The sequence below is a fragment of the Dipodomys merriami genome, unplaced genomic scaffold (genome assembly GCF_024711535.1).
Source record: "Dipodomys merriami isolate MVZ:Mamm:240054 unplaced genomic scaffold, mDipMer1.0.p SCAF_85, whole genome shotgun sequence".
Lineage (NCBI taxonomy): Eukaryota > Metazoa > Chordata > Mammalia > Rodentia > Heteromyidae > Dipodomys > Dipodomys merriami.
The window spans coordinates 2,833,906-2,852,876 of NW_027206457.1; the positions used below are offsets into that span (position 1 = coordinate 2,833,906).

Below are 18,971 nucleotides of genomic sequence, written 5' to 3' on the forward strand. Positions count from 1 at the left end.
GGCGGCTGGGACTCTGCTCTTTCTGTCATTATTGGGTTGGGCTCAGTGGTCTCAAAAGCTCCTTTTGGATCTGATGTCCTGAGGTTGTCAGGTGGAATTTCCTTTGCCATGAAAACTAGTCATTGCCAGAGTGACAGGTGGTCTTTAGATTAAATTTTCTTTGCTGTCAATCAGAGCTCAGGGTGAGGGACCTCTCTCACTGTCCATTCAATCCATCATAACTATTGCCCCTCTCTTTCCTTCCCCTCTCCTCCTCTTCTCTCTGTGACTGACCACCTTATGGTAGCTGGGACAATTTTACACATTTCAGAACATTATGACATAGAGCACTTACTTATAGGACACTTCATTTGTAGAACCACTGCGTAGTTGTCCCATTTACAGAGCTGGGCACTGAAGCAGGTCCCTTCCTCTGTGAATCTGGGGGAGGGGCATTAACCTGCTCAAGCTCAAACACATGGCAAGAGGTTGGTAAAGCATGGATCTGGGAGTTTTAAACCCAGCTAGTAGCCTTTTAGCATGGTAGAACACAAATGCCTTCCTGGCCTGAGATAGCCAGGGTGGGCCCTTGGCCTGAGCAAGCTGGAGAGCCGATGTCCCTTATCTAGAAGAGGAGCCATGGCTCAGCTTTGCCACCTTTGTTTTGGATGCAATCTGTGTCAAAGTGTTCATTTTCTCCATCCAGAAAAGCCAGGAGTGGGCCAGACACGGTGGCTGATGCCTGTGGTCCCAGCTGCTCAGGAAGTGGAGACAAAAGAGTTACAGTTTGAGGCCAGCCCAGCCTACGTTAGCACAAGACCTTATGTGAAAAAATAAACTAAAAGCAAAAAAGGCTGGGGACTCAGGTCGATTCCCTAAGTTACATCACCAGTACCACAATAGGAAATGGAGGAAAAAAGATGGAAAAGAAAAGGAAGACCAGGAGTGAATGTGGTTGGTTTTTTTTTTTGTTTGTTTTTGTCGGTCTTGGGGCTTGAACTCCGGGCCTGGGCACTGTCCATGAGCTCTTCAGCTCAAGGCCAGCACTCTACGACTTGAGCCACAGCACTACTTCTGGTTTTCCGGTGGTTAATTGTAGATAAAAGTCTCACAGACTTTCCTTGCCCTGGCTGGCTTTGAACCATGATCCTCAGATCTCAGTCTCCTGAGTAGCTAGTTAGGATTATAGGCGTGAGCCACCAGTGCCGGGCTCAAGGGTTTTTTGTTTGTTTGTTTGTTTGTTTGTTTGTTTGTTTTTTGGGTCCGGTCATGGGGCCTGAACTCTGGGCTTGGGCACTGTCCCTCAGCTCTTCAGCTCAAAGCTAGTGTTCTACCACTTGAGCCACAGCGCCACTTCCGGCTTTTTTCTTTTTGCTTATGTGGTGCTGAGGAATCGAACCCAGGGCCTCAGGCATGCAAGGCAAGCGCTTTAACCACTGAGCCACCTTCCCAGCCCTGTTTGTTTGTTTTTTGTTTTTTGTTCTTAACAACAGCAGCAAAATACTAGGAGTTCCTGATTTGTAAATGTTGGGATTTTTACAAAGTCATTGATAGGGCTGGGAAGGTGGCTCAGTGGTAGAGCGCTTGCCTTGCATGCTCGAGGCCCTGGGTTCGATTCCTCAGCACCACATAAGCAAAAAGAAAAAAGCCGGAAGTGGCGCTGTGGCTCAAGTGGTAGAGCGCTAGCCTTGAGCTGAAGAGCTGAGGGACAGCACCCAGGCCCAGAGTTCAGGCTCCACGACCGGACCCAAAAAAAAAAAAAAAAAAACAAAGTCATTGATAACTGTGTGGGCTCCCATATTGACCAATGCCAAGACAGCCATGAAATCTGTGACCCACTGCTTAGTCTATCATTGCTCCCAGTCTGTGTGGCTCAGGTTCCTGGACTAAGAGTCCTAGGCCAAGTTTCCAGTTCCCATCTGCTTGACACAGTCAGAGTATGACTTAACCACTCTGTTCTGTGTCTTCATCTGCCAGTGACCACACAGCTAAGTGTGCAAACCTGGCTTGTTTGAACATGATAGAACATTAGCAGTCAGATGCTGGTGGCTCATACCTGTAATCCTAGGTATTCAGGAAGCTGAGATCTGAGGATTGCGGTTCAAAGCCAGCCTGGGCAGGAAAGTCTGTGAGACTCTTATATCCAATGAACCACTAGAAAAACAAAACTAAAGCTATGGCTCAAGTGGTAGAGTGCTAGCCTTGAGCAGGAGAGCTCAGGGACAGTGCCCAGACCTTGAGCTCAAGCCTCACAACTACCATCACCACTACCAACAAAAATTAGCCAGAGGGGAAGCTAGATTTCACCCTGGGATATCTGGGTGTGTGCCACCCAGCCTGCTTGTAATGTGGAATAAAGTGAGCATGAGTTCACCACAACCAGGCAGTTACCCCAAATGTCAAGTGCGATCATAGGCATGAAGTGCTGTGTAGAATTTTCAGTACTACCCAGATGATGGAATTTATTCTAGAACCTCACTGATTTTCTCTAGCCAATGATTGTCAGTGCTTTTAACCACTTTGTAAGGTATGGTATCTCAGAGGAGAGCAGTAACTCACCCGTGGGCACCTGGCTGATAAATGACAGTCCATGTGTAGACTGAGCAGGCCTATGCCTGTGGTGTCTCTCAGGTACTGATGTCTCCTTGCAGTTGGCTTTGTGTCTTTGAGCTTATGCCGTTGCTTTGCTCTTGGAAGATTTAAGGGCCTCCATGGTAGTTATTTGTTGTCTCATGGGGTTCCAGTGACCAGAACTGATCCCCATCCCTACCCTCACCTCTACCCCTTCTCCAAGGCTGGGCACACCTGACTCAGGCCTTCATTCTGGTGAGTGCCAAGTGTACCTAGGAGACCAGGCAGGGGGTGGGCTTCTACTCCCCACTGAGGGTAAGAGTGCTTTCTCCCTGCTTCCAGCCGTGGGGTGCTGACTCCTCCAGCCAATTTCTGCCCTGTAGCCTTTACCTCATGACTTTTCCCTAAAGCTGAGTGGTTCCTGCTTTAGGCCTTGTGGCTGTCTGTTTGGGGACAATGATGAGATCATATCCCTAAGGACTGAGATCCTGGAGGGGGATGGGTGAATCTGAGCTGTGGTTATTTTTGTTAGTATCATAGTTCTAATTCAAGATTTCAAGTGGGTCTGCTAGGCCCACCTCTTGGAAAGAACCTCTGGTTACTTGGTCCCTGTTCTTTGCCAAATGTGGGGCCTTTATTCACATCCTACCTCCTCTGTCCCTTTAGGAACTTGTATAGTCTAGATGCACTTCTGACTCCTACTGTTAAAGATTCCCATTCCCCATCCCCCCACCCCCATCTTTCAAAATTATGCCAAAGTAGCAAAAATGTAAACTTAAGTATAAATGTTAAATTATATGTAAACTTAAGTAGTGAATTAAGAGGTTGGGCAAGCCGGGCGCTGGTGGCTCACGCCTGTAATCCTAGCTACTCAGGAGGCTGAGATCTGAGGATCGCGGTTCAAAGCCAGCCCGGGCAGGAGAGACCCTGAGACTCCTATCTCCAATAAACCACCAGAAAACCGGAAGTGGCGCTGTAGCTCAAGTGGTAGAGCGCTGGCCTTGAGCTGAAGAGCTGAGGGACAGCGCCCAGGCCCAGAGTTCAAGCCCCACGACTGACCAAAAATAAAAATAAAAAAATAAAAAATAAAAAAGAGGTTGGGCACATACCAACATAGAAAACTCTAAGAGGGCCAGGGATATAGAACAGATTCAACAAACAGGTCCCAAATGAACAAAAGCATTCAAAGTAGGAGAGGGTGGAGAATTAGGGTACTTGACAGTCTTCATTCTGTACCAAGGGCAGACATCATTAATCAATTACAGACTGTTACAAAAGCTCTTAGTGATTTTATCTGATTTTCTCCTAAGAGTTAGTGGGATGGCAACACAGAGAACACATTTGCCTATGAGTGTTCACTTCTAGGATCTGCACCTCATCTGGAATAGGATATCACCTGAGGTGGCTCACCGCTCCACCCTCAGAGTTCAAGCTTCTACTTTCTTAAATCACTTTTTCTATTCACAAAAGGCAGCTCATACTTGCCATTTTTGTACAATTTGGGAAGTCCGGTAGATTTCTCTCAATGTGTACTCTCTGTTCTTTTTTGGCTAATCTGGCAGAGTGTCTGCTGGTATAAAAATTTCAGGAGCTTTGTGAGTCTCCTGTATACATCATGGGAAATTGCTCCATTAGAGGAGAGGCTCCTCCAGAGACCATTTCTGGATAATCCTGTCTCTGTCTTTGGGTTTGCTGAGATGGCTGGCGGGCAATGTCTCCAAGTTTCCCAGATGCTCTCAGAGGTCTGGTCTAAGAGATCTGTGAATCATAACCTTCATCTCTTTCCAAGGCCTTTGTGTGACTCAGTACTCTGACCTTTTGATTTTAAGATGTAAGCAAGATGTCATACCCTTAGTTTTTTCTCCAGAACATGCTTTCTTGAAAGTCAATCCCTTCATTATGATCTTCTTGCAATTTGAGTATTTCTAAAATCATAAATTCCCAGTGCCATTCTGTTGAAGAATTCGTCTTTCAATCTAACTTTTTCTGTTTCTTTTTTTAACTATCAAGAGCCAGAAGAAACCTGGCCACACCTTCAAGACAGTGCTTATGTAGCTAACTATCCAAGTTTATTCATTGTAAGTTCTGTTTTCCATATGGATGGGCACATTTCCACTAGCTTTCTGCCTCTTTGTATCTGACAACCCTTTCTTTCCATTTTCAGTAGTAGTTTCCTGGCAATCCTTCACCAAGAAACCTTTGACAGTCACACTCCCCTTCACAGGCTGTCTTGTAGGATTTTCTAGGGTGACGTGAATTTTCCTTACTTCTTTCTGAGTCTTCACTAAGTTATCTATATTTCTGTCAATCTGCTCAAGGCTGTCCAGGCTTAAACTTTTTTTTCATCTTCCTCAAAGGTTTTCTAGCTTCTGAGTTCTTCTGAGTTCTGCTCAACTCCCGAGTCACTTCATACTGCTAGGAGTTTGTCTGGTAGCACCTCACGCCCAGTACCAATACTTGTTTTCCTACTGTCCCTGTAATAATCCACTATGTATAGTGGAACTTTAACAACAAAGTCCAACATAGTGTGAATCAGATACTGCTGGGCTAAAATCAGAGTGTGGACAGGGCTGCATTCGTTCTGGGAGGTATTTCTTTCCTTTTTCCATGTTCTTTGCTTTGTGTTTTGTGTTCTTCCTTTTGTCTTCAAGCCTGGCAGTTGCCTGCTGGGTCTTTTATCATAGTGTGTTGCCCTGACCCCTCTTCTGCTTCCCTTTTCTGCATTGACTGGCCTTTATGACAAAACAGGGGTTTTGGTGCCATTCCTGGGGCTTGAACTCAGGGCCAGGGTGTTGCCCATGAGCTTTGTTGCTCAAGGCTAGTGCTCTGCTACTGAACCAGAGCTCCACATCTGGCTTTTTGGTGGTTAATTGGAGATAAGAGTCTTAGGTTTTCCTGCCTGGGTTGGCTTTGAACTGTGATCATCACATCGCAGCCTTTTGAGAGCTTATTTGGAGGTTCTAGCAGGGAAGCGCAGCTACTCGTATACTCTTGACCAAAGACGGGCTCTCCTGCCATCTTCTTTGAATGACAGCTTTAGGAAGGACACACATGGAGAGCAGTGAAGGAGGAAGGGGACACCAGCCTAGCCAGCCAGATCAGCCAAATCAACCCTGGCGATCAATAGAGTGACAGATGTTGCAGCCAGATCACCCTCACATCCGATCTCAGCCTTTTGAGTAACTGGAATTTCAGGAGTAAGTCATTGATAAGTGTACAATAATTGTTTTGTTGTAGTGTTTCCATACATGTATATAATATACTTGGATCAAACTCACCTCCACTATTACTGTCTTATCATCCCTCCCCATAAATAATTTTTATAAACTGTCCGGCATAGGACTTATTAGAGGGTCTAGTTAGAGGAATTTAACAAATAGCTATTAATACTATAATCTCTACCACTCATAAAGAAAAACTTCACTATAGATCCTATTTCCATTTCCCCTAATGTACAGCTCAAATTCCTTAGCATGAGCTAAAGCTGATTTTATTGTATTAAAAATTTAATTATTATTATATGGTGATGTGCAGAGGGGTTACAGTTATATAAGTCAGGTAAAGAGTACGTTTAGTTTTGGACAATGTCACCCATTCCCTTGCTTCCCCCAGTTTTTCTCTCCCATCCTCAGCCACAAGTTGTATAGTTCATTTTCAACATAGTGGCCAGTGAGTACCATTGTTGTATTTGTTCACCCTTTGTCCCTTCATTTAAGACAGCCTGTTTTAAGGTCAGCTGATTAGCAACTAGAATTTCATTTCACCTTGAAATGTAAGATGTCTGTAAATTTTAGGGGGCCTGATGTGGATGTTTGGGGGAGATTATTATTCTGCTTACCACAGCCTCTAAGTTTGGTTTTGTGCAGGCTGTTTAAGCAGCCTGATCTTCCCACCATCTAGTGAAGCAGGAGGCCATCCTCATTCACTGGTGCCTGGCTGGACTGTCACCCACCAATGACTCTGCCTCAGTGGCAGGTAGGGTGAGAAAGCTTGGAATCACCATTTGGCTCAAGCCACAGGGTCAGGCACTGTTCTTGTGGATGGTAGGGTACCAGAAAGAGAGGGTAGTTGCTACAGTGGGCTCAAACTCTGAACTGGTACTGGGTCTAGGGAAGTCATAAAGTCTAGGGATTAGTAAGTGGGAAGGGACTTCTGCTTAGTATGCATGAGGCTCTGTGTTCAATGTCCAACATTAAAAAAAGTTGCAACCAGACACCCCGTGGCTTACACCTGTAATCCTAGCTACTCAGGGATCAGGGTTTGAAGCCAGCTTAGCAGAAAAATTCACGAGACTCTTATCTCCAACAAACTGGAAGTGGAGCTATGGCTCAAGTGGTAGAGCACTAGCTGTGAGCAAACAACTCAGGGACAGTACTCAGGCCTTGAGTTCAAGCCCTGGTACTGGCACGCGTACACACACACACACACACACACACACACACACACACACACACACACACACAATATTAATTTCCTTACTAGACCCTCAATTTGTATATGAAATTCATGTGTGTGTGGGGAAATGTGGGTGTGTGGGCTGTTTGTGTGTTTGTGTTAATACTACCAACCTCATAGGGATATTGTTGAGACTTAGTTGAGAATATGCTGGCAAAAGGCCTACCACTAAAAAGGTGCCCTAGCCAGTGACCATTGTAGTTACTACGACTTTAGTTCTGCCACTGTATACAGTATTGCACTGTATACAGTATTGCCTCATTTTCCCCATTAAGTGAAGTAAGATGAGCAATGATCCGTGCACCCTTACCTGCCCCCTGCCCTGTGCACTGCTGTGTTTGCTGTACAAGGAATGTAATGAGTTGATATGTATCCCTGGTGGGTGGCCAGCTCTGGTACCTGGTATTTCTAGAGCTGTCTGGACCTAGGCTGAGGATGGATTTTGCCCCTGGAGTTCCTGGTGGATACTGAGCCAATGAGAATTACCTCTATTAAATCTGGGAGCTCAGGCCTGTCTGCCTTGAGGATCCAGGTCCCACTCTGCCCTGGTGCTTGTCAGCGAGGGACTTGGAGCCTTTTGGGGGAGCTTGCATAGTTAGTTGTTTGTTGAAAGTAGCTCTAAGAAAGTGCCCAGAGATTGCCCTGCCCACTCATGTCACAGAGGCAGTGTCTCAGAAGGCAACAGACAGCAACCTTCCCAAGACACCCTAGTAACAAGACCACCCTTGAGAACCAGGACTCCCACCTCCCTACAGTCGGCCTCTAGATTTGATGGCAGGAGGGTGCCTGAGGGCAAGATGTCCTCTGAGCTGCCAGGGACATGATTTTTTTTTTTTTTGTCTGGAAAGCCTCCTGTTTTATTCCTGGCTGCTTCCATTGGAAAGTCTAATCTGTGTGTGCCCTGAAGCGTGCTCATATCTGGCTGCTCTGGTCACTCTGGCCCTGGGGATCACTGTTCTGCTCTCTTGGGGTTCACAGGGTACTTTGTGTCTGCTTGCTGGGGCTCAAGCTGACTCCTCTCCACAGTTCCATGTCCTGTCAGGGCTTCTGATCAGTTGGGCAGTGCCCTTTTGGGAGGAGAAGTCATTAATGGCCAAGGCTCCAGCACTGACTGGCAGATGGCTCTTCCCTCCAGTTGCTTGGTGCCCTAGAATGATTCCATTCTCACATGTCACAGTTCAGAGTAGACATCACCAGTTGATTTCAGCTCTCAGATTTGCTCTTGTAGCTTGTAAATACAATGTCTTCTCCTGCCAATTTACTGTCCTTGAATGTTCCCTTCTCTCTCAGAGTCTTGGCCTCTTGTATCATGTAGGATTAGAATAGATGTCTCCTGAATCTAGGGTCTCAATTGTCTAAGTTTGTGGAAGAGCCTTAGGGATCCCTGAGGTCTAAACAGGGGCGAATGAGACGTCCATCCAGAACATTACTGAGCTTTGTCCTGAAGAGAGCCATTTTCTCTTTCCTTCCCTCCCTCCCTCCCTCCATCCCTCCCTCCTTTCCTTTCTTCCATCCTTCTTCCTTCCTTCCTCTTCTTTTTTGAGAAGGCCTTTCTGTGACAATTCCGTTAGTAAGCTGGATGGTTGCAACACTGTTCAAGGTGGCCTTTTATTCATCTTAAAGGGACTTTGGAAACATCATATTTGCCTCTTCCAAGTCTAACTCTCATGTGAAACAGACAGGTGAGGTCAGAAGGTATTTGGATGGGGACATGTCCCATCTGGAGGCTGATGGTAATTTTTAATTCACAAGGACAAAACTGGTCTGTTCTGGGAGCACTGGACCCTTCAGGAGGTCTGGGGCTCATCTGTTAGCTTTCATAGGGGAGTTGGGATTTGTGGTATCTGAAGCTCCTTTCAGGTGAATGAAAGATCACATTGAGTCCTCCAATTATCCAGATTGCCATCTGGGTAGTCACAAAAATGTCCTGGAGGCTAGGAACTTCCTGGGCCTCAGCTCTATTCAATCCCCTAAAGACAGGGAACCTGCTAGTGCAGGACTACCTCTTGTTTGGATAGCGTGGGTTTTCTCCGTGCTTCTCATTGGAGGACAGCCCCTTTTGGGTGGAGCTCCTTCTTGGTCTTAGCACCTCCTCTAGCAGCCACTTGTTAGAATCCGGGCTGCCTTGGCAATCTGCATGCAGCAGCCACCACGTGTGACCATGGGAGCCTGGGATACATCCCACTCTGCTCTTTTTGGCATTGATGTGTTGCGAACCCCAGCTAATGTTCTTTCTTCTCAATCGATTTTTTAGTAAAATTTCTCTTTCTTTTATGCTTATTTAGGTTCTTTTTCCAAAAGCAGACAGCAGAAACTTCCTACAACCTATTTCTTGCCAGGCAGCTTCACAGGATTAGTCATTTTAAAATGACTTTAATCTCCATCTTGAAGCCTATTTTTTTTTAACCTATTTTGTTGTGTTTCTTCGCTTACACTTATTCTGGAAGGAGGGGAAGCTGAGGGAGGGCCTGGCATTCATTCCTGTCTTTCCCACTTGATTCTTTTGGGCAACAGCCCCCAAAGGAAGGAGTCACTGCAGTTCTGTGAGGAAAAAACAACCTCTGAATAGGATTAAGTGGTTTTTCTCCTGGCTCTATTGCTTGCCACCTGGATGGCATGGGGCAGGCTTCTTAGCCTCTCTGTGCCTCTCTTGTTTTCCCTTCTGTCAATGCACAGGGTAACAACAGTACCCACCTCACTGGACCATTGAAAAGACTGAATGAGTTAATGCCTGTAAACTCCTAGGAAGAATGCCTGGCATACAGGAAACCTAAATAAGTGTTTGCTTAAACATGGAAAGGTAGCTGGTGGTGTGGACTTACTTTGTTCTCATGGAAAAATACCTTCATGCCAGGTACTGGTGGCCCATGCCTGTAATCCTAGCTGTGTAGGAGGCTGAGAACTGAGCAGCACTGTTTGATGCCAGACCAGGCAGGAAAGTCTGTGAGACTCATCTCCAATTAGCCACCAAAAAGCCAGAAATGGAGCCATAGCTCAAGTGGTAGAGCACCAGCCCTAAGCAATAAAGCTCAGGGATAGTTCCCAGGCTCCGAATTCAAGCAAAGAAAAAAAAAAGTGGGGAGTACTTCCACTCCCATTCCACAGCCTTGCCTTCCCTCTTTGTACATGTTCTAGAGGGCTGTGGGTATCATGCTTTCTGTATTTATAATGCCCAACAGTCCACAAAAGGGAGGTGCATATGTCAATAGAAATGGTCCCTCTCCTCTGCTGATGGCTTGCAGATTCGGAGCTCTGGCCCCTGCCATCCCTTCTGAAGACTTTGCTCAGTGCCCCAGTACAAAAAAATGCATTGGACATATGGGAGGGCAGCAGCCAAAGTGGAATGCTGTTTGAATAAAAGGCGCTTTCAATGGGGCAGTCTAGGTTTGGGACATCATATGTCAACATGCCCATTTCTACTGATTGGGCCTTTTCATGTACTGCAGCCTTATTTTCATTTCAATTCAGATGATTATAACCCCAGTAGTTGCTCTGTTTGTTGTTCTCAGAATAATATGTTCTGCTTTAGTTTTGAAACTTGTTTGCAGAAAAATAAAGCCTACCAGTCAGCCCCACAATGAACCTTGGGTTTCCCCTTTCCAAGTCCTGTGAGGGAAGGCCTGCTATCAGGATTGGGGTGCGTGCTGGGACAAGCAGTCTGGCCCAAGGCTGCTTAGACTCCAGCCTGAATCTGGGGAGTAAGTTCACCTCCTGCAGAGGAAGCCTCAGCGTCCTCTTCTCAAAAATGGGGTGCTCTTAGAGACAACCAGACAGGGCTTTTGTGAGGATTAGATGTGATTCATTGTGATAATAGACATACTTAGCCCAGTGCTGGCATGTGGGACATGCTTGATAAATGTAGCTGCTAAAATTAGCACTAGTGGTACTAATTAGAACTAATTGTTATTATTGGCAAAATAGTGCTTTTGTTTAACAGCTTTATTGAAGTATAATTTGCACACCATAAAATTCACTTACTTTAAATGCACAATACAGTGTGCCTCTTTAGTTAAATGCACTGGGCTCTGCAACCTGCCACAGCCTTAGTTGAGATCATTTCTGATTCCTGTTTCCACCTCCAGCCTGAGGCAGCAAGAGTCTGCTCTCTGCCTCTGTGACTATGCCTATCCTGGATGCCGATGTGAATGGAATAGTAGTGGCCCTTCCTTCCTTCCTTCCTTCCTTCCTTCCTTCCTTCCTTCCTTCCTTCCTTCTTTCCTTCCTTCTTTCCTTCCTTCACTCATTTCATTTCTTCTTTCTTTCTTCCTTTCTGCTGTTAATACTAGGGCTTGAACTCAGGGCCTTGTACTCTTGCTTGGCTTTTTCATTCAAGGCTGGTGCTCTACCACTGGAATCATACCTCTACTTCTGGCTTTTTGCTGATTAATTGGAGATAAAAGTCTCTTGGATTTATCTGCTCAGACTGGCTTCAAACCTCAGTCCTCTGATCTCAGCCTCCTGAGTAGTTAGGATTACAGGTGTGATCCACCAGCTCCTGGCCCAACAGTAGTTTTCATAGTAATTTTTCTTATCCACTTCCATGATGACTGCCTTTCCCTATATGTATAAACTAAGTGTGGTTAGGAAGGAAGGATGCTTATAGCATGGGTGGGGTACTGCAGGAGCAGGGAATGTGGAGGGTGCAGATAACTGCCCTTGGGTCCTTAGGTGGCATTAAGGATTGGGGAGCCAATGAACCCAGCAGCAGAACCTGTTCAGGCTTGTCCTCAGGCACAGGTGTCTTCTTGGTTTCATCTGACCATCTGGGAGTTTTCCTCACTGATCAGTTGTCCTGGGGATCTCTGTGCTCCCATTGAAATGCAGATCCTGCTTGGTCTTTTATGAGGGACAACTCAAAGGAGAGCTGGACCTACCTAATGGATAAGGAGGGTATTGCACCTAGGGACCTCCTCTCCCTTCTTACCTATGTAGGTCTTACTTGTTAACCTATGCTATGGTTAGAGGGTTCGAAAATATGGAGCCCTGGTGTTCATCCTATAGCTGTTATTATTATTTTATGGGTTTGGCTTGTTGCATGAGGACTTGGTTTCCTTATCTGTGTAGTGGGACTACCTTTTCAGTGTTTGTAAGACTGTGCTTAGTGGGATAGGAAGGTTCAATGGTAGCTTGAGGGAACCTGAGCTAAGGCATCAGAATAAAAAAAAAAGTAGGCTGGGTGCTAGTGGCTCACGCCTGTAATCCTAGCTACTCACAAGGCTGAGATCTGAGGATCATAGTTCAAAGCCAGCTTGGGCAGGTAAATCTGTGAGACTCTTATTCCCAACTAATTATAGAAAAAGCCGGAAGTGGAGCTGTGGTTCAAGTGGTAGAGTACTAGCATTAAGCAAAAGGAGCTCAGGAACAGTGCTCAGGCCCAGAGTTCAAGCCCTGTGACTGGCACAAAAAAAAAAAAAAAAGGCAGTTAGGCCTGGCTGGGGGGCGGGACCAAGTAGTTCCCTCAGGGTCCCAGCTCTAGCCATCGCCTCCCTTGGGTCCCTTTTGTCTGTGCCCTGTGGAGCCCAGCTGGCAAGAGCTGGGAATTAACAGGCAGGGGCTGGGCACCTCCCACTGAGGCTAATCTAAGAAGCCGTCAGCGGTTGTGGCTGAGTCCTTCCCGTCCGAAGGGCCTGTAATGTGAGGCTCCCCAGGGAGAAGGTGCCCTTGCTCTGAGAGGCGTTCCTAGAGGTGCCAGGCTTCAGAGGTGAGGAGGCTGCTGGGAGCCTCATAGCCGGGAGCTTTGGTAAGAAGCATCTATCCAGGCGGAGCTGTGCCCACGCTGCTACAGGAGTCAGGTGGACTTTCATGGGGGTGGGAGATGGGGGACTGGGGAGTGGCCTAGGATCTGCTGGGTGCCAGCCATGAGGAACCCCCTTGAATCTCCCATCAGCCTTTGCTTTTTCTTCTTGGGGTTTCCCTGGGATATTAGGAGTGTCTGGAGAGATCACTGCATGGGAGCCCAAGTTCTGTGATCCTGTTCAAATTAGTGCACCAGTCTGAGGTGAATGTGTACATGTGTATGTGCATGTTTAATTATTTGTGATTGGTGTGTGTGTGTGTGTGTGTGTGTGTGTGTGTGTGTGTGTGTGTGTGTTAGAGAGATTGTGGAAGTGATGTGTAAGGTATGTGTTGGTGAGGATGCATGCCTGTGTGTGTGTGTGTGTGTGTGTGTGTGTGTGTGTGTGTGCATGCACATGTGCATGTGCACTTGTCTGTTCCGGGCAGGTGGTGCCAGCCTCTTCCCTTCCTGCAGATTCTGGCTCTTTCTTTGAGATGGCTTGCCTTTTCTGAGGACTGAACCAGGCTGGCTGGGGGTGGAGAGGCGGGCGGGGCGTCAGGGTTACAAGACAAGGTCAGCACAGCCGAATCTGAGCTTTTGTTTGTCTCTCCCCTGCCCGCAGCAGCCTGCGGACTGTTCATTCATTATTAAGTTTTAAATCCACCCGATGAGAAACTTGAGCCTTGGAACTGGCTCCTGCTCTACTCGGGCTGACTCTGTCAGTCCCCCACCGCGTCTCCGGAACTTCACTGCCATTATTGGCTGTGTCCTGAGTTGTGTGCCTTTGTTTTCTCAGGAGCACCAGCCCTCAGGTTTACTGAGTGTTCGTTCTTCCCAGGCTGGATGGCCAGGGGAGTCCCTCCTGTCCCCTGAGAATGCAGGACACAGGACAGCCTCTTAGATGGATGAGCCCCGGCCTGCTCTGAGCCTGGGGGAGGGGACACTGTCATTATGTGCACCTTCAGGCCATCTCCGGCTTCCTGGGTGGACCGGGGCATCCACAGGTAGAAACAAAGGAACTCATCTCCAGGGAATGCTTTGCTCTGGGCACCCTCAGGCCTTTCTCAAATGGCCTGGCTCACTTCCATCCAGCACTAGAGTTCAGTGTCAGGTGTCTTATGATTTCATACCTCCTGTATCTTGTCTGTTACCTGAAACAGCAGTTCCCAGCCCCCTCAGCCCCCAGCCACAAAGAGTATGGTATGGCTGCTAAAGTAAAGGACATTTGTGTTTCTTGCTGTGTCCCTAAGGACCAATAGGATTCCCTACAGGATGCAAGGTTGGAAAGGAGGCGACTCCCAGGTGTTGATCAAGCAATGGGACTTGTCTTCCTTTTGGCCTGTGAGACTGATGGTCTGTGAGGTCATTTCCGGCGACTCTCTGGATCTTTCTCCCCCATCACCCCCAATCAGGGAAGTGGCCAAGATCTTCACCTCCGGTGAGATTACCACACCCAGCTAGGCCCAGGCAGGTGTTGTTGAAGGAAAAAAAAAAGACATTTCCCCTTCATATCCTGCCGCCCCTCTGCCGTGTCCTCTGCAGATGGGAAGGCCCGCCTGTCCACTTGCTTCCGCCCCTGGCTCTCCCCCTCCCCTGCAGCCGTTGGCCAGCTGCACAGCCTCAGCCTGAGAGCTGTCGAGAAGCTGGCTCTGTCCTTGTTTCCCCGGCGGCCCTGGGAATTGCCTCTAATCTCTTCTCTGCCTTCCCCCTGCAGATGGTGATGACGACCCGCAGCTCTCCTGGGTGGCCTCGTCTCCCTCCAGCAAGGATGTTGCGTCACCCACGCAGATGATCGGAGATGGCTGTGACCTTGGCCTCGGTGAGGAGGAAGGGGGCACAGGTCTGCCATACCCTTGCCAGTTCTGCGACAAGTCCTTCATCCGCCTGAGCTACTTGAAGAGGCACGAGCAGATCCACAGCGACAAGCTGCCGTTCAAGTGCACCTATTGCAGCCGCCTCTTCAAGCACAAGAGGAGCCGAGACCGGCACATCAAGCTGCACACCGGTGACAAGAAGTACCACTGTCACGAGTGCGAGGCGGCTTTCTCCCGCAGCGACCACCTCAAGATCCACCTGAAGACCCACAGCTCCAGCAAGCCCTTCAAGTGCAGCGTGTGCAAGCGCGGCTTCTCCTCCACCAGCTCGTTGCAGAGCCACATGCAGGCCCACAAGAAGAACAAGGAGCATCTGGCCAAGTCGGAGAAAGAAGCCAAGAAGGACGATTTCATGTGTGACTATTGCGAGGACACCTTCAGCCAGACGGAGGAGCTGGAGAAGCACGTGCTCACGCGTCACCCGCAGCTCTCTGAGAAGGCGGACCTGCAGTGCATCCACTGCCCTGAGGTCTTTGTCGACGAGAACACACTGCTTGCCCACATCCACCAAGCCCATGCCAACCAGAAGCACAAGTGCCCCATGTGTCCTGAGCAGTTCTCCTCAGTGGAGGGCGTCTACTGCCACCTAGACAGCCACCGGCAGCCAGACTCCAGCAACCACAGTGTCAGCCCCGACCCCGTCCTGGGCAGCGTGGCCTCCATGAGCAGTGCCACCCCTGACTCCAGCGCCTCTGTGGAGCGTGGCTCTACCCCGGACTCTACCTTGAAGCCTCTTCGGGGGCAGAAGAAGATGCGGGATGATGGGCAGGGCTGGTCCAAGGTGGTCTACAGCTGCCCCTATTGTTCTAAGCGGGACTTTACCAGCCTGGCTGTGCTGGAGATCCACCTGAAGACTATCCACGCAGATAAACCCCAGCAGAGTCACACATGTCAGATCTGCCTGGACTCCATGCCCACCCTCTACAACCTCAACGAGCATGTCCGCAAGCTGCACAAGAGCCACACTTACCCTGTGATGCAATTTGGCAACATCTCTGCCTTCCATTGCAACTACTGCCCCGAGATGTTCGCGGACATCAATAGCCTGCAGGAACACATCCGTGTCTCCCACTGCGGCCCCAATGCCAACCCACCCGATGGCAATAATGCCTTCTTCTGCAACCAGTGCTCCATGGGCTTCCTCACGGAGTCCTCCCTCACCGAGCACATCCAGCAGGCTCACTGCAGCGTTGGCAGTGCCAAGCTTGAGTCTCCGGTTGTGCAGCCCACCCAGTCCTTCATGGAGGTCTATTCCTGTCCTTACTGTACCAACTCCCCCATCTTTGGCTCCATCCTGAAGCTCACCAAACACATCAAGGAGAATCACAAGAACATTCCGTTGGCACACAGCAAGAAGTCCAAGGCAGAGCAGAGCCCTGTCTCATCGGATGTTGAGGTGTCCTCTCCGAAGCGACAGCGGCTCTCAGGGAGCGCCAACTCCATCTCCAACGGCGAGTACCCCTGTAATCAATGTGACCTCAAGTTCTCCAACTTCGAGAGCTTTCAGACCCACCTGAAGCTGCACCTGGAGCTGCTGCTGCGGAAACAGGCCTGCCCCCAGTGCAAAGAGGACTTTGACTCCCAGGAGTCGCTTCTGCAGCACCTCACGGTGCATTACATGACCACGTCCACCCACTATGTGTGCGAGAGCTGTGACAAGCAGTTCTCCTCGGTGGACGACCTGCAGAAGCACCTGCTGGATATGCACACTTTCGTGCTGTACCACTGCACCCTGTGTCAGGAAGTGTTCGACTCCAAGGTGTCTATCCAAGTGCACCTGGCTGTGAAGCACAGCAACGAAAAGAAGATGTACCGCTGCACGGCCTGCAACTGGGACTTCCGCAAGGAGGCTGACCTGCAGGTACACGTCAAACACAGCCACCTGGGCAACCCAGCCAAGGCCCACAAGTGTATCTTCTGCGGGGAGACCTTCAGTACTGAGGTGGAGCTCCAGTGCCACATCACGACCCACAGCAAGAAGTACAACTGCAAGTTCTGCAGCAAGGCCTTCCATGCCATCATCCTGCTGGAGAAGCACCTGCGGGAGAAGCACTGTGTTTTTGATGCTGCCACTGAGAATGGCACGGCCAATGGGGTCCCCCCTGCGACCACCAAGAAAGCTGAGCCCGCTGATTTGCAGGGCATGCTGCTGAAGAACCCCGAGGCGCCCAACAGCCATGAAGCGAGTGAGGATGACGTGGACGCATCAGAACCCATGTATGGCTGTGACATATGTGGGGCGGCCTACACCATGGAGGTCCTGCTGCAGAACCATCGGCTTCGGGATCACAACATCCGACCTGGTGAGGATGACGGCTCACGCAAGAAGGCTGAGTTCATCAAGGGAAGCCACAAGTGCAACGTTTGCTCGAGGACTTTCTTCTCGGAGAATGGGCTCCGGGAGCACCTGCAAACACACCGGGGGCCGGCCAAGCACTACATGTGTCCCATCTGTGGTGAACGTTTCCCTTCGCTGTTGACGCTCACCGAGCACAAGGTGACCCACAGCAAGAGCCTGGATACGGGCACCTGTCGCATCTGCAAAATGCCCCTGCAGAGCGAGGAGGAGTTCATCGAGCACTGCCAGATGCACCCTGATCTGCGCAACTCGCTCACGGGCTTCCGCTGTGTGGTCTGCATGCAGACAGTCACCTCCACGCTAGAGCTCAAGATCCATGGCACCTTCCACATGCAGAAGCTGGCGGGCAGCTCAGCTGCGTCCTCTCCCAATGGGCAAGGGCTACAAAAGCTCTACAAGTGTGCCCTGTGCCTCAAGGAGTTCCGAAGCAAGCAGGACCTTGTCAAGCTTGATGTCAACGGGCTTCCCTATGGCCTGTGTGCCAGCTGCATGGCCCGCAGTGCCAATGGACAGGTGGGTGGCCTGGCTCCTCCAGAACCCACTGATCGGCCCTGTGCCGGCCTCCGCTGCCCCGAGTGTAGCGTCAAGTTCGAGAGTGCCGAGGACCTGGAGAGTCACATGCAAGTGGACCACCGCGACCTCACACCAGAGACCAGCGGGCCCCGGAAAGGTGCCCAGACATCGCCAGTGCCCCGGGTAAGTGCAGTCAACCTGCTCCTGACTTATGTTTCCTGAGGAGTCACTGTTCCCCACAGAAACTGTACCCCTGCCTGCACTGTCCCTGGCTGTAGCCTAGAGAAGCAACACAGCCTGTCTTGGCTAAGCATGCTGCTCTGCAGTGCGTTCTTCCAGTCTGAATCCTAGTTTAGCTGTGTGTCCTGCACAGATTATTTACCTTTCTGGGCCTCATTTGTTGACTGCTCATCTGCTTCAATTCCGATATCCTAGAACTGTTTCAAGGGGCCAGTGGCACGCAGGAAATGCCCAGTGCAGTGGCCGATGCACAGGGAATATGCTGTATATGGAGGCTGATATCCTTGTGAATGATCAGGGGGTAGACTGGCTTACCTGCTTACTTGGTTTCCTTGGGCAACTGCCTTAACATCTCTGTGCTTTTGATCCAGCATTGTTTTGACAAGGCATAAATATAAACACTATGTACACTTGGGGCTCGGAAGTAGGCACTTGTCTGGGGCTCAGATCTGCTTGCTACAAGTCACCGGCTGATGTCATTCTCTTCAGTTACGTCATCATCATCCTTGTGGTGCAGCGGTGGTGGGGGTGTAGCCATTTTCATATCATGTCAATAATAGTAATTAATTCATTCATCAAATTTTCTGGAACACCCATTATGTTTGGACATGCCTGGAAGCCAAAGAAAACCAAGCATGGGCTATGTTTTGAGGATCTAAGGACCAGGTGGTATTGTAAGCCCATAAAAAGTGGCTTCTAAGCCAGGCACTGGTAGCTCATGCCTGTTATCCTAGCTAACTCAGGAAGCTGAGATCTGAGGATCGAAGTTCGAAACCAGCCTAGGCAAGAAAGACTACAATTAACCACCAAAAAGCCAGAAGTAGAGCTATGGCTCTCCTCCCCCCCTCCCACCCCCCACCCCCTTTCCTGGCAAAAAAAAAGTGGCTTCCAATGGGGCTACTGGAGGGTTGACCTAGGCCTTAGGTACGGGACAAAAGGTGCACAGCATTTGGATGTCAGACAGCCTATTCCCAGGGGTCCCCTGTGTGTGTCTCCAGGTGGAGGAGGTGCTACACACGTCTCAGAGTTTCTTTGCGCTGGAGGGCAGCTGCTGGCACCATTGGCAGAGAGGCAGGCTTGAGGGAGAGTCACCCAACACAAGCTGCCTTTGGAACAGGGGTTTGCTGAGGGTGTTTGACCTTGAGATACAAACCTGGGTCTGGGACTCTGGGATTGTGCAAGAGTGAGGGAGATTGTGTGAGAG

General features: G+C 49.3%; 1 protein-coding gene across 6 annotated transcripts in view; it reads left to right on the plus strand.

The window, feature by feature from the left end:
- The window catches only part of Znf423 (zinc finger protein 423), a 324,973-nt gene that overhangs the window by 181,583 nt on the left and 124,419 nt on the right, over nucleotides 1–18,971 (plus strand). For 5 of the 6 annotated variants that reach the window (XM_070011960.1, XM_070011966.1, XM_070011962.1 and 2 more), the window contains one exon: nucleotides 14,496–17,710. In XM_070011960.1, the coding sequence (XP_069868061.1) occupies nucleotides 14,496–17,710 (3,215 nt within the window). Of the gene's footprint in view, nucleotides 1–5,728; nucleotides 5,748–14,495; nucleotides 17,711–18,971 lie in introns of those variants that run through there. The other variant, XM_070011964.1, reaches the window with a different exon arrangement.